Here is a 14,872-nt window from a genome sequence, read left to right on the forward strand (position 1 = left end):
CAAATAAATACTTTTGAAAAAATGTTTTGCGAAATTACAAGAAGCATAATTCTGACCAAAATAATAATTTTTTTTTTAAATAATTGTGTTTATTTTTACTTGTTGACAGTTTGCTTTATTTATTTATTTATGGCTGTGTTGGGTCTTCGTTTCTGTGCAAGGGCTTTCTCTAGTTGTGGCATCGCGGTGCGCGGGCCTCTCACTCTCGCGGCCTCTCTTGTTGCGGAGCACAGGCTCCAGACGCGCAGGCTCAGTAGTTGTGGCTCACGGGCCCAGGTGCTCCGTGGCATGTGGGATCTTCCCAGACCAGGGCTCGAACCCGTCTTCCCTGCATTAGCAGGCAGATTCTCAACCACTGCACCACCAGGGAAGCCCCCAAAATAATAATTTTATTAATGTGATCAAAGCTATACTTTTATCTTCCTCTTTCTGATTTTTATATCTTTAAAGGTCATTCAGATTTATGTTGAAATCAGAAAAAAAGGTCTATTATAATTTCTGATTCAGAAAGATGTTATTTCCTCAAGCTTCAGAGTTGTGTGAATTTTTTCTTTTTCAGATGATGGAAAACACCAGCATGATGCAGGTCTATATGTAATTGTGCCAATAATTATTTCCTCTTCCATCTTATTGCTTGGAACATTGTTAATATCACACCAAAGGTATTGTACTTGGTGTTAAAATCTTGAACATATTTAAACCTTGATTTTAAATCCAAATCAGAAACACTAAAGTGTTCTAAATATTTTTATATGTATTTGATGGCAATGAGATGGCATAAAAAGAAAAAGCCTGATTTCAGGAAACCACACTCCGTTTTGCTAGTACACATAAACCTCAGGAAAGAAATTAGTTTTGTTTCTTTTTACTGTATATACATTCATGAAATAACAAGCTTATAATAGGAAATCCTAGGCAGTATGTTCTTAGAGGTGAGAAGAATGGCTTTCAAAGTTGTACAGTCTAGGTTGAGAACTTTTAGTGGTGAAGATTTATCTGAAGCCGTCAGTTCACTTATGGTCAGTAGACATTCTGCTTTTTAAACGTCGGCGCTGAGTGGCTCCATTCTGTTTGCTTTGACAAATGGCCTTGAATTTCTTGGATGGTTCTTTGGGTGCCCCATTACTCTGTGCTGAGAGGTCCGGACCATTGAGGCTATTTCACACATGCCAAATCTCTACAGAAAATTTTGTCTTCTAGCAGTGAAGAGGGAAAAGTGATTTTACTTTTCAGTCAAGTGAGCTGATTGGGCCATATCCAGTAGAATTGTTTCTGAAACTCAATTCATGGCCATATTTAATATTTAATTTTCTCTGAGAAAAACCTGTGCAAAGCATTTAGCACAGTGCCTGGCAAACAGTTTTTAATGAGAGTTGGCTATGTTTATTATAGTGATCAACTTTGGTCTAGACAGAAAGTTGGTGGAGATCTTCATGGTAGAGCATGTGAAAGTGAATCTGATCCTACTGAGGAATAACCAGTCTGGTAGATAAATTTCTAGTTTGTATATTTATTAACTGTTAACATTTTCCATGTGAATGTTTTTCTTCACTTCTAATGCCTTGTTTATCTTTTGTAGGATGAAAAAGCTGTTTTGGGAAGATGTTCCAAACCCCAAGAATTGTTCCTGGGCACAAGGACTTAATTTTCAGAAGGTCCCTTTTTCAGTTTTTTAAACCCCAGAATATATAAGATCGCATTTTAGATGCTATATGCCTTCTAGAGCTTCAAACATTTTTAAGGTTTAAAACATTTTAAGGATAAGGTTTAAATCTTATTTTATTCAATTCATCTTAATATGAGTCTATTTAATCTGTTATTTGTTTTCAAGAATAGCAAGATGCAGGGATTTGAAACCAGGACAAAAAAAATTCAATAGGTAGTTTATCATCTGAGTTAACAAATACATATCTTTCTTCTGTGTCACAGTATATAATAAAATAAATATTAGAATATTAGAGTCAAATCTGGTGGAGAACAAATATTTGTATATACATTTTTGGTATAAATTGATTGTCCTTAGGAAAAGGCTGGAATCAATATTTTTTAACCCTTGTAATTATCTCCATAATTACTTAAATCAATTAAAAACTATATAAATAATCCTTTCCTCAAATACTGCAATCTGAAAAATGCAATTATCATAATAAAACTTACATTTATGAAGATAGTTCCTTTCAAGCTACTTTATGAAACAATTAGTCAACTCTAATAAAATAATTTGCACTTTATAATAGATTTTCTCAGAAAACTCTAGAGTTTAACAAATGTATCATTAATTCCCATAATTTCCCTTGAAGCAAGGTTGGTTTTCCACCCATAAAATTGGGAAAATAGAATTCAATTTTCATGGCAAAATATCTTCACGCTGTTTTGAACAATAATCGTATGGAGGTTATTATGCAGTCTCAATAATTGTGTCATCATTAGTCACTGTTACAAGTCTTCAGTGGTTTTCTTTTAGTTACAAGATCAAGTACTCAATGACTTCTCTCTACAATCTGTTATCAACCTACAGATTTCATTTTTTCTGTCCGTGGGCCTTAGTCATGCCTATACTATTCTCCTCATCTCTACAAGACCCTTCCATGTCAATGAAGACCTTGCTCTAAGCTCTTCTTTCCCCAAGCCTTTTGTGAACAAATGTAGTTCAGAAGAATTTCTGCCCGCTTTAAGTTCCTGGAGCATTTTATTTTTTATTGTGAAGAGTGTTCCGAGTTCAAGGGTTGTGTTTTACCAATCACAACTATTGTTGAGCTTCTCCTGCTAAAGGCAAAGTACTAGGGTCAGGATTTATTAATGACTTGCTGATATCTTATAATAATGTCCATTTATTTATGTGCAAATCACTGAGATACATATTCTTACACTCATTAAGATTTTTACTTCAATTCTCAGTATCTCTGTTTCCTCTCCTGTAAAATGAGGTTTAATAGAACTTACCTCATTGGGTTGTTTGGGGGACTAAAGAAGATAGTACTTCTAACATAGTATTGTCTCAACAAATATTAGTTATCATTATTTTACATATTTACATGTTTTATGTTATTCTTTCAGTTACCCTGTGGGATAAGTATTATAATCTCCATTTTATAGAAGAAAAAACCTAAAGCTTATAATGGTTAGGTAACTTGTTCTAGAGTCTGGCTTAGTTTTCTAATTTATCTGACTTTGGAGCCTGTTCTATTAGTAAGTGTTCTCTCTGGCTTTCGATTTTTTTTTTTTTTTTTGACCATGACCCACAGTGAGAAAAATGCTTTACCTTGCAACCTAGTAAATGAGTAGATGTAGATAATATGCAAAACTGAAACAAAAGATGCTCAAAACAGTTTTACTATTTGCAACACCCTCTGTTTTCAAAATTCTGTTTCATTTCAAAAATACTGGTTACAACCCTCTACATTCATTCACATACTAACAGATATGATTTGCGGTTAGAAAACACTGCTCTACAGTTTACCGATGAATGAATTAGTGAACAGATATGTAATAATGTGGGCAAAATAATGCAGACATTTAAATTGTAATCTTTCAGTGGAAGAGACAGTTCCATATCTTCAGACATGGTAGCAGTGTAGTTTTACATATGGTCATTCTCGTTATAGAAACTTCACTTAGCCTGAATCTAACCAGCCCCACACCCATACACTTCTCAGCTATGCCCTCACTCACTGTAAGACACGGAGTCTCCTTTCATTAAAGCAGAGCTGATGGTTTTTTCAATTAGTAAAGTATTTATTCCTCTTCTTTCTCTTTCGTTATGAATTCTTACAGTGACGTTTATTGTAGTGATAGTGATATTTCAGCCATGTGTATTTGTTTGTCATTCATTCAGCAAGCACAAAATGAGAATAAGTATTTACATGTAAGTCTAGGATGTTGCTAGGCTCTGGGAAAACAATTTGTAAGAGATTTTCCTTACCATCTAGGCAGTAAGACGGTGAGGTCATAGAGGAGTGACTTGGTTAAAACCAGAATAGAAAGAACTTTTCTTTTCTCTCTCTAAAATGGTTTATTTATTTTAAAATTCATTAATTCACTCCATCCATTCATTCAAGGGGTATTTATTGAATAGCTATCCTATGCCAGTCACTGTGCTAGGCCTTAGGGTTAAAATGGTCAGAAAACAGGAACTCTTGGAGTGTGCAGTCTATGGGGAAGATAAGCATTAATCAATTTATAACTGAAATAACAAATAGTATACATTATATATGTTATATGTAATATATATTATGATAATATTACAGACACTAATAATGATAAACTACCTGTTGTGAAAGAAAGGGCCCAGTGTGCTGAGTGTCGTGTGTGGGACGGGGGTGAGCTGAGATCTGGAAAATGAGCAGTCATTTACTAAGATTTGTGGTGGAGGGTAGAACCCAGCAAGTCCGCCAGTGAATACAAAGCCCTGTGGTAGGAAGTACCTTAGCACATTTGCAAGCTGAAAGCAGGGAGATTAAAAGACAAAGAATAAGGAGAAGATTATTTTTCTTAAATATTGGGGTTTTTTTCTTCTTTTAATGTGAGAGGAGTTTTATCTAAATACCTATCTAAATAAAAAATTAAAAGCTTCACCATGTCAGTACATATAAATGCAGGGAATAACCATCTTACTGTCTCTTTCAGAGAAGCTCAAACACTCTGTCTTCAATATGTTAAGCTCTGAAATATCCTCTATGAACCACCAGGAAAATGGTTTCTAAGTGTTTACCAGGGCAGGGAAATGATTAGGCCCACCTCAGCAAAATGCAGTTTGAACCTGCACCAAATGGCTTTTCCCTGTTCCAGAAAATGCCCGACACAAAGGAACCACTTGGTGGATGTAGGTTCAGTCAGTGACTGTTTTTAGCCTATGCGCTACCCCGCTGAGCTCCCTGAGGAGGAGTGTAATGCCACAGCAGATCATCTGGCAGACATATACAATAGACGGAAATATCATCACATTTCCGCAGGTTCTGGTAAACTGAGGAAGTGTGAAGAATTTTTTAAGTACAGTAGCTGTGAATGTCCTTATTTGTAAGACTGATTTTTTTTTTTTTTTTTTTTTTTTTTTTCCCGTGTTTGCCTCTGGGCTTCATCTTCCAAAGCCATTAACGCAGGAAGGGTTGTTGGCTTTTTTTTTTTTTTTTTTTTTTTTTTACTTTTGCCAGTGTTAGACTTCATAATCTTGTTAAGATATTCTTTAAGCATAACTAGCCCTCAAGATGCTTAGTTTATTACTAGGGTTTAACAGGTACACAATTAGGAATAAATCAGTTTGGGGGATATTTGAAGAGTAAAGAAGAATATAATTTCAAAGGTTTTACTAATGATAAAAATCTAATCTTCTAAAATTCAATAACTTCTTAAAATTTCATCTTCTACTTTAATCTCCTAAATAACTAAAAGATATTTTTTTAGGGAAAAATAATATAGTATAATTCACATTATATTTCTAAAGAGGACAAGACAAATTTACTATCTGCTCCATACTTTCATATTCCTATTATTTTATTTAATTCTCTCGTAGACCTAGTAGCCTTATATTTTCTGATGACAAAACTGAGGCACAGAGTGGTTCAGTAGCTTGTCTTGATCATCCAGCCTGTAGGTGTGAAAATCTTGGTTAACCTCAGGTCCATCAGACTCACATTGATACCCTAGCCATCAATTCCATATTAACAATGTATTGCTTAATGTACTTAATGCCCCTAAATTGTACACTTAAAAATAGTTGAAATGGTAAATTTTATGTTATGCATATCAACACGCAAAAAAATTGGCAAAGGAGCTGAATAGACATTTCTGCAAATAAGATGTACCAATAGCCATAAGCACAAATGAATATATGTATGCTCAACATCATTAGCGATTAGGGGAATGCAAACCAAAAACACAAGATAGCACTTTACACTAGCTAGGATGGCTATAATAAAAACGACAGATAATAAGTGTTGGTGAGAAGGTGGAGAAATTGTAACTCTCCTACACTGCTGATGGGAATGTGAAAATGGTGCAGCGCTTTTGGAAAATAGTCTGACAGTTCTCCAACAGTTAAACATAGAATTACCATATGACCCAACAATCCACTGCTAGGTATATATCCAATAGAAATGAAGTCATATATCTACACAGAAGCTTGTATATGAATGTTCATAGCAACAGTGTTCATAATGGTCAAAACATGGAAACAACCCAAATATCCATCAAATGATGAAATGGATAAGCAAAATTTGAGATTTCCAATTCTAAAACAAAAGGAAACAAACAAAAAACCCACAACGCATTGCAAAGCAAACGGACTATGGGAGCCCATTGTTTTTAAAAACAATTCAAATACAGCATTGTTTAAAAGGAGGCAATAATTTTTGTATAAACTATTTCCCTTAATTTGTTCTTCAAATTCAGATCTTTTTGAACATTGATTTTTATCTATACCTGTAATTTCTAGACAATAAACCTGATTTCTAAAATGTCCCCTAAAATTAATTAATTTCTTCCACTTTTTAAGCTGTCATTCTCCTTCCCTTTATAGTAAATCAAAATCCATACTAAGCCTGTAAGTATTCAAATCAAAGATGAAAAAAGACAGTATTCTGAGGTATTTCCCAAAAAACCCACATTTGTTTAAAACAACTTCAGTATAGGATGATACCATATGTGATGAAAATTCTCTCACATAATTTCCCCTTGATTTTCTTTCTTTTGTATGTTCCATTTCCTTTTACCCTTTAAAATTATTTTAAGACAATATAAGTACATAAAATAGAGTAATATAAAAACGTCTGTGTACTAACACAATATCTTAAAATTTTCTCATATTTGCCTCGTATATTTTTATTAATAAAAAATATAGATAAAGTTTGTCCTGCTTGTTGCCCTTACTAGTTTTGATCTCTCCTTCCCTTCCTAGGGCACCCACTTTCAAGAATATAGTATGTATTTGTCTAGTTCATGCTTTTATACAACACCGTTTTTCTTACACCTGCATGTATGTATCCATTACCAATGAACAATAATACATTTGGTTATTGTTAACGTTAATACATCTCCCATATCATTCAAAAATTATTATTTTCTCAGCATTCTTTTTGAGATATCTTCATGTTGATATATTTCATTTAATCATTTGATCCATAATATTTCATCCTATGAATATATACCACGATTCATATATCCATTCCCCTGCTGATGGATAGAAAACTCTTTTCTATTTATTACAATGCTACAGGACACATGGTTGTATATGTCTCTTTGTTCTCTGGGAGTATATGCCTTGATATGTCCCATTATTTTAAAAAATCATTTTGCATTACGGTATGCCTAGTGTGCATGGTTTAATAGTGAAATAGTATGGAAAAACATTTGTTGGGCAGTATAGTCCCTTCTGCACCCTTCTCTACCTTTAGTCTTGCTTCCCAAGTGCCAATACTTTAAACTGGTTTGCTTTTAATTTTTCTAGCAGGTCACCTTTATATTTCTAAAAGTAATATGCTTATGGCATTATGAAATGTAGACATTATTTACTGATTTCTGGCTAAAATGAGGATTTACTTATACACATACTTTTTCTCCCATTCTTTCCCCATGCTCCTACCATATATAGTTTGTCACTTTTTCCAATTCCTTCAGTAATCACTCTGCAAGCTCAGAAGAATCTTCTTAAACTCCATTTCTTGTTCAACGAAATAGAGACTGTTTCTTGGAGCTCCCCTTCCCCCATTTTTTCTTTTTAATAAAATAAAGACATTAGCACTCTTACCCTTCCCTCCATTTCTCCCTCCACTTCCCAATCTCTGTCAACTGTAACTTTACACTTTTACTTAAGTCAGGGTTGACAATAAGTTCTGTGCTATAATTTGTCTATGGGTTCATTTTAAAAAATAAAAACCCCAATAAACTGCATTGACATTGTTATGAGTATGTAAATATTGTTCCTTGCAGAAGCAAGTAATATGTGATTATATTACCACACTTTTTGGTGGTTCCAGTGTCACAGGAGAATGTTTTCCAAAAAATTTTAGAAACATTCCACCCTGTTGATTTAAATTGTGCCAAATTTTACTTGGCTTCATTTTTAGTTTTTATGTTTTGTTTTGTGTTTGTTTTGCTTTTTCTGGAGTTTCTAATTGCTTCTTAAAAAAAATTTTTTTTAACCTTCTGTGTGCTGCTATTATACAGGCTTCTTCACTGAGACCTGTTCCCAGGGCACCCTGTCCAGGAAACCCTTTATTCTCCTACTGCAATCTGGATTAGGCCTTTTCTAAAATTGCTGCAAGCCATCACTCTGAATTTTCCCTTAACTGGTTTCTAATGGATACTGTTTTCTAGATATTTTTCCCTTCCTCCTTATTGATTAACTAATTCCTTATATGACCTGCCAGGAGATATTGTGTAAGTCGGAGTCTGTGCATGCCTGAAATTCCTTGTGTTGTGCCTTCCTCGCTTGATAGTTTGGTGGAATATCAATTTCCAGGTCGACGAGCCTTTCCAACAAAACTTTGAGACAATTCCTGCCTTATCATCTAGCATCAGTATCACTTCTGAGAAGTCAGATGCCATTCTGAGTTTTACTCCTCACTGGTTACTTGCAGATTTCTGACTTTTAAAATATCCTCCCCATTATTGATGTTCTAAAATTTTAGAGATAGGTCTAAATCTATTTAGGGGGGGTTCTTTTTCATGTAACTCTGTCCTCGTTTGAAGACATTTTTGATTCCATGTCTCCTGTCAACTCTAAGCAATTATATTATTTCTCTGATAACTTCCTCTCCTCTTATTTGTTTTGGATCTCCTTCTAGAATCTGTATTAGATGGATGTTGAACCCTCTGCATAGATCTTCTCTATTTCTTATCACTTCTCTAATATGTTTGTTTTATGTTTGAGACCTTGCCGTACCCTGTTTTTTCAGTGCTTCTATTAAACATTTATTTGCTATTTATGTTTCTAAATTTCCAAGTATTCATTTTCATTGTATTCTGTTCTGGTTTTATGCATGCAATATTTTCTTAAGTCTTACTAGAAATACAAATTGAGAGGGTCATTGTTTGTTTTAGAAATTCTCTTTTCTTCTATTCCCTGGATTCTCTGGTTTTGCTAGGATCATGTTCCCCTCCTACTTATCTTGGCTTTATTTTTTTTAATCTCACAATTTCCCCATATATCTAGAAACCCTTTGTCTTTCTTTCATGTTTAAGAATAAAATAGTAGACAGGCTGACTGGGAAAGCATGATGCACATAAGCAGGGATTGGTGGCCTAAATGGGAGAACAGGGCTCTGGCTAGATGAGGAGAGATATGGTCATAAACACCAGTACCTCACAGCTGCTAGATTCCTCCCCAGATAATGTCCTTTTTTTTTTTTTTTTTTTTTTTTTTTTTTTTTTATTATTGGAGTATAATTGCTTTAAAATGGTGTTCTAGTTTCTGCCTTACAGCACCGTTAATCAGCTATACATACACACACATCCCCATATCTCCCCCTTGCTGTGTCTCCCCACAACGCTCCCTATCTCACCCTCCAGGCAGTCACAAAGCACCGAGCTGATCTCCCTGTGCCCTGCGGCCACCTCCCACTCGCTGTCTATTTTACATTTGGTAGTGTATATATGTCCATGCCAATCTCTGACTTCGTCCCAGCTTATCCTTCCCCCTCCCTGTGTCCTCAAGTCCATTCTCTACATCTGCATCTTTATTCTTGTCCTGCCCCTAGGTTCTTCAGAACCTTATTTATTTTTTATTTAATTCCATATATATTGTTAGTATACGGTATTTGTTTATCTGTTTCTCACTTACTTCACTGTATATGACAGACTCTAGGTCCATCCACTTCACTACAAATAAATCAATTTTCTTTCTTTTTATGGCTGAGTAATATTCCATTGTATATATGTGCCACATCTTCTTTATCCATTCATCTGTCAATGGACACTTACTTAGGTTGCTTCCATGTCCTGGCTATTGTGAATAGAGCTGCAATGGACATTGTGGTACATGACTCATTTTGAATTATGGTTTTCTCAGGGTATATGCCCAGTAGTGGGATTGCTGGGTCATATGGTAGTTCTATTTGTAGTTTTTTAAGGAACCTCCGTACTGTTCTCCATAGTGGCTGTACCAATTCACATTCCCACCAGCAGTGCAGGAGTGTTCCCTTTTCTCCATACCCTCTCCAGCATTTACTGTTTCCAGATTTTTTGATGATGGCCATTCTGACTGGTGTGAGATGATATCTCATTGTAGTTTTGATTTCCATTTCCCTAATGATTAATGATGCTGAGCATTCTTTCATGTGTTTGTTGGCAGTCTGTATATCTTCTTTGGAGAAATGTCTATTTAGGTCTTCTGCCCATTTTTGGAGTGGGTTGTTTGTTTTTTTGACATTGAGTTGCATGAGCTGCTTGTAAATTTTGGAGATTAATCCTTTGTCAGTTGCTTTATTGGCAAATATTTTCTCCCATTCTGAGGGTTGTCTTTTGGTCTTGTTTATGGTTTCCTTTGCTGTGCAAAAGCTTTGAAGTTTCATTAGGTCCCATTTGTTTATTTTTGTTTTTATTTCCATTTCTCTAGGAGGTGGGTCAAAAAGGATCTTGCTGTGATTTATGTCATAGAGTGTTCTGCCTACATTTTCCTCTAAGAGTTCGATAGCTTCTGGCCTTACATTTAGGTCTTTAATCCATTTTGAGCTTATTTTTGTGTATGGTGTTAGGGAGTGATCTAATCTCATACTTTTACATGTACCTGTCCAATTTTCCCAGCACCACTTATTGAAGAGGCTGTCCTTTCTCCACTGTACATTCCTGCCTCCTTTATCAAAGATAAGGTGACCATATGTGCATGGGTTTATCTCTGGGCTTTCTATCCTATTCCATTGATCTATCTTTCTGTTTTTGTGCCAGTACCATACTGTCTTGATTACTGTAGCTTTGTAGTATAGTCTGAAGTCAGGCAGCCTGATTCCTCCAGCTCCATTTTTTGTTCTCAAGATTGCTTTGGCTATTCGGGGTCTTTTGTGTTTCCATACAAATTGTGAAATTTTTTGTTCTAGTTCTGTGAAAAATGCCAGTGGTAGTTTGATAGGGATTGCATTGAATCTATAGATTGCTTTGGGAAGTAGAGTCATTTTCACAATGTTGATTCTTCCAATCCAAGAACATGGTATATCTCTCCATCTGTTTGTATCATCTTTAATTTCTTTCATCAGTGTCTTATAATTTTCTGCATACAGGTCTTTTGTCTCCTTAGGTAGGTTTATTCCTAGATATTTTATTCTTTTTGTTGCAATGGTAAATGGGAGTGTTTTCTTGATTTCACTTTCAGATTTTTCATCATTAGTATATAGGAATGCCAGAGATTTCTGTGCATTAATTTTGTATCCTGCTACTTTACCAAATTCATTGATTAGCTCTAGTAGTTTTCTGGTAGCATCTTTAGGATTCTCTATGTATAGTATCATGTCATCTGCAAACAGTGACAGCTTTACTTCTTCTTTTCCGATTTGGATTCCTTTTATTTCCTTTTCTTCTCTGATTGCTGTGGCTAAAACTTCCAAAACTATGTTGAATAAGAGTGGTGAGAGTGGGCAACCTTGTCTTGTTCCTGACCTTAGTGGAAATGCTTTCAGTTTTTCGCCATTGAGGATGATGTTGGCTGTGGGCTTGTCATATACGGCCTTTATTATATTGAGGAAAGTTCCCTCTACACCTACTTTCTGCAGGGTTTTTATCATAAATGGGTGTTGAATTTTGTCAAAAGCTTTCTCTGCATCTATTGAGATGATCATATGGTTTTTCTCCTTCAATTTGTTAATATGGTTAATCACATTGATAGATTTGCGTATATTGAAGAATCCTTGCATTCCTGGAATAAACCCCACTTGATCATGGTGTATGATCCTTTTAATGTGCTGTTGGATTCTGTTTGCTAGTATTTTGTTGAGGATTTTTGCATCTATGTTCATCAGTGATATTGGCCTGTAGTTTTCTTTCTTTGTGACATCCTTGTCTGGTTTTGGTATCAAGGTGATGGTGGCCTCGTAGAATGAGTTTGGGAGTGTTCCTCCCTCTGCTATATTTTGGAAGAGTTTGAGAAGAATAGGTGTTAGCTCTTCTCTAAATGTTTGATAGAATTCGCCTGTGAAGCCATCTGGTCCTGGGCTTTTGTTTGTTGGAAGATTTTTAATCACAGTTTCAATTTCAGTGTTTGTGATTGGTCTGTTCATATTTTCTATTTCTTCCTGATTCAGTCTTGGCAGTTTGTGCATTTCTAAGAATTTGTCCATTTCTTCCAGATTGTCCATTTTATTGGCATAGAGTTGCTTGTAGTAATCCCTCATGATTTTTTGTATTTCTGCAGTGTCAGTTGTTACTTCTCCTTTTTCATTTCTGATTCTATTGATTTGAGTCTTCTCCCTTATTTTCTTGATGAGTCTGGCTAATGGTTTATCAATTTTGTTAATCTTCTCAAAGAACCAGCTTTTAGTTTTATTGATCTTTGCTATTGTTTCCTTCATTTCTTTTTCATTTATTTCTGATCTGATTTTTATGATTTCTTTCCTTCTGCTAACTCTGGGGTTTTTTTGTTCTTCTTTCTCTAATTGCTTGAGGTGCAAGGTTAGGTTGTTTATTCGAGATGTTTCCTGCTTCTTAAGGTGGGCTTGTATTGCTATAAACTTCCCTCTTAGAACTGCTTTTGCTGCATCCCATAGGTTTTGGGTCGTTGTATCTCCATTGTCATTTGTTTCTAGGTATTTTTTAATTTCCTCTTTGATTTCTTCAGTGATCACTTCGTTACTAAGTAGTGTATTGTTTAGCCTCCATGTGTTTGTATTTTTTACTGCTCTTTTCCTATAATTGATATCTAATCTCATGGCGTTGTGGTCGGAAAAGATACTTGATATAATTTCAATTTTCTTAAATTTACCAAGGCTTGATTTGTGACCCAAGATATGATCTATCCTGGAGAATGTTCCATGAGCACTTGAGAAAAATGTGTATTCTGTTGTTTTTGGATGGAGTGTCCTATAAATATCAATTAAGTCCATCCTGTTTAATGTATCATTTAAAGCTTGTGTTTCCTTATTTATTTTCATTTTGGATGATCTGTCCATTGGTGAAAGTGGGGTGTTGAAGTCCCCTACTATGAATGTGTTACTGTCGATTTCCCCTTTTATGGCTGCTAGTTTTTGCCTTATGTATTGAGGTGCTCCTATGTTGGGTGCATAAATATTTACAATTGTTATATCTTCTTCTTGGATCGATCCCTTAATCATTATGTAGTGTCCTTCTTTGTCTCTTCTGATAGTCCTTATTTTAAAGTCTATTTTGTCTGATATGAGAATTGCTACTCCAGCTTTCTTTTGGTTTCCATTTGCATGGAATATCTTTTTCCATCCCCTTACTTTCAGTCTGTATGTGTCTCTAGGTCTGAAGTGGGTCTCTTGTAGACAGCATATATATGGGTCTTGTTTTTGTATCCATTCAGCCAATCTGTGTCTTTTGGTGGGAGCATTTAGTCCATTTACATTTAAGGTAATTATCGATATGTATGTTCCTATTCCCATTTTCTAAATTGTTTTGGGTTCGTTATTATAGGACTTTTCCTTCTCTTGTGTTTTTGTCTAGAGAAGTTCCTTTAGCATTTGTTGTAAAGCTGGTTTGGTGGTGCTGAACTCTCTCAGCTTTTGCTTGTCTGTAAAGGTTTTAATTTCTCCATCAAATCTGAATGAGATCCTTGCTGGGTAGAGTAATCTTGGTTGCAGGTTTTTCTCCTTCATCACTTTCAGTATGTCCTGCCACTCCCTTCTGGCTTGTAGAGTTTCTGCTGAGAGATCAGCTGTTAACCTTATGGGGATTCCCTTGTGTGTTATTTGTTGTTTTTCCCTTGCTGCTTTTAATATGCTTTCTTTGTATTTAGTTTTTGACAGTTTGATTAATATGTGTCTTGGCGTATTTCTCCTTGAATTTATCCTGTATGGGACTCTCTGTGCTTCCTGGACTTGATTAACGATTTCCTTTCCCATATTAGGGAAGTTTTCAACTATAATCTCTTCAAATATTTTCTCAGTCCCTTTCTTTTTCTCTTCTTCTTCTGGAACCCCTATAATTCGAATGTTGGTGCGTTTAATGTTGTCCCAGAGGTCTCTGAGACTGTCCTCAGTTCTTTTCATTCTTTTTTCTTTATTCTGCTCTGCAGTAGTTATTTCCACTATTTTATCTTCCAGGTCACTTATCCGTTCTTCTGCCTCATTTATTCTGCTATTGATCCCATCTAGAGTATTTTTCATTTCATTTATTGTGTTGTTCATCATTGTCTGTTTCATCTTTATTTCTTCTAGGTCCTTGTTAACTGCTTCTTGCATTTTGTCCATTCTATTTCCAAGATTTTGGATCATCTTTACTATCATTATTCTGAACTCTTTTTCAGGTAGACTGCCTATTTCCTCTTCATTTGTTAGGTCTGGTGGGTTTTTATCCTGCTCCTTCATCTGCTGTGTGTTTTTCTGTCTTCTCATTTTGCTTATCTTACTGTGATTGGGTTCACCTTTTTGCAGGCTGCAAGTTCGTAGCTCCCGTTGTTTTTGATGTCTGTCTCCAGTGGCTAAGGTTGGTTCAGTGCGTTGTGTAGGCTTCCTGGTGGAGGGGACTAGTGGCTGTGTTGTGGTGTATGAGGCTAGATCTTGTCTCTCTAGTGGGCAGGTCCACGTCTGGTGGTGTGTTTTGGGGTGTCTGTGGACTTATTATGATTTTAGGCAGCCTCTCTGCTAGTGGGTGGGGTTGTGTTCCTGTTTTGCTATATGGTTGGCATAGGTTGTCCAGCACTGTAGCTTGCTGGTCGTTGAGCGAAGCTGGGTGCTGGTGTTGAGATGGAGATCTCTGGGAGATTTTCGCCGTT

General features: G+C 35.5%; 1 protein-coding gene across 2 annotated transcripts in view; it reads left to right on the plus strand.

The window, feature by feature from the left end:
- LEPR (leptin receptor) overlaps positions 1-14,872 on the plus strand; it is a 189,810-nt gene that overhangs the window by 157,838 nt on the left and 17,100 nt on the right. For both annotated transcript variants that reach the window (XM_007460085.1, XM_007460086.1), the window contains exons 18-19: positions 560-662; positions 1,580-1,655. In XM_007460085.1, coding sequence (XP_007460147.1) covers positions 560-662; positions 1,580-1,655 — 179 coding nt within the window. The remainder of the gene's footprint in view (positions 1-559; positions 663-1,579; positions 1,656-14,872) is intronic.

The sequence above is a fragment of the Lipotes vexillifer genome, unplaced genomic scaffold (genome assembly GCF_000442215.2).
Source record: "Lipotes vexillifer unplaced genomic scaffold, Lipotes_vexillifer_v1.1 scaffold134, whole genome shotgun sequence".
Classification (NCBI taxonomy): domain Eukaryota; kingdom Metazoa; phylum Chordata; class Mammalia; order Artiodactyla; family Lipotidae; genus Lipotes; species Lipotes vexillifer.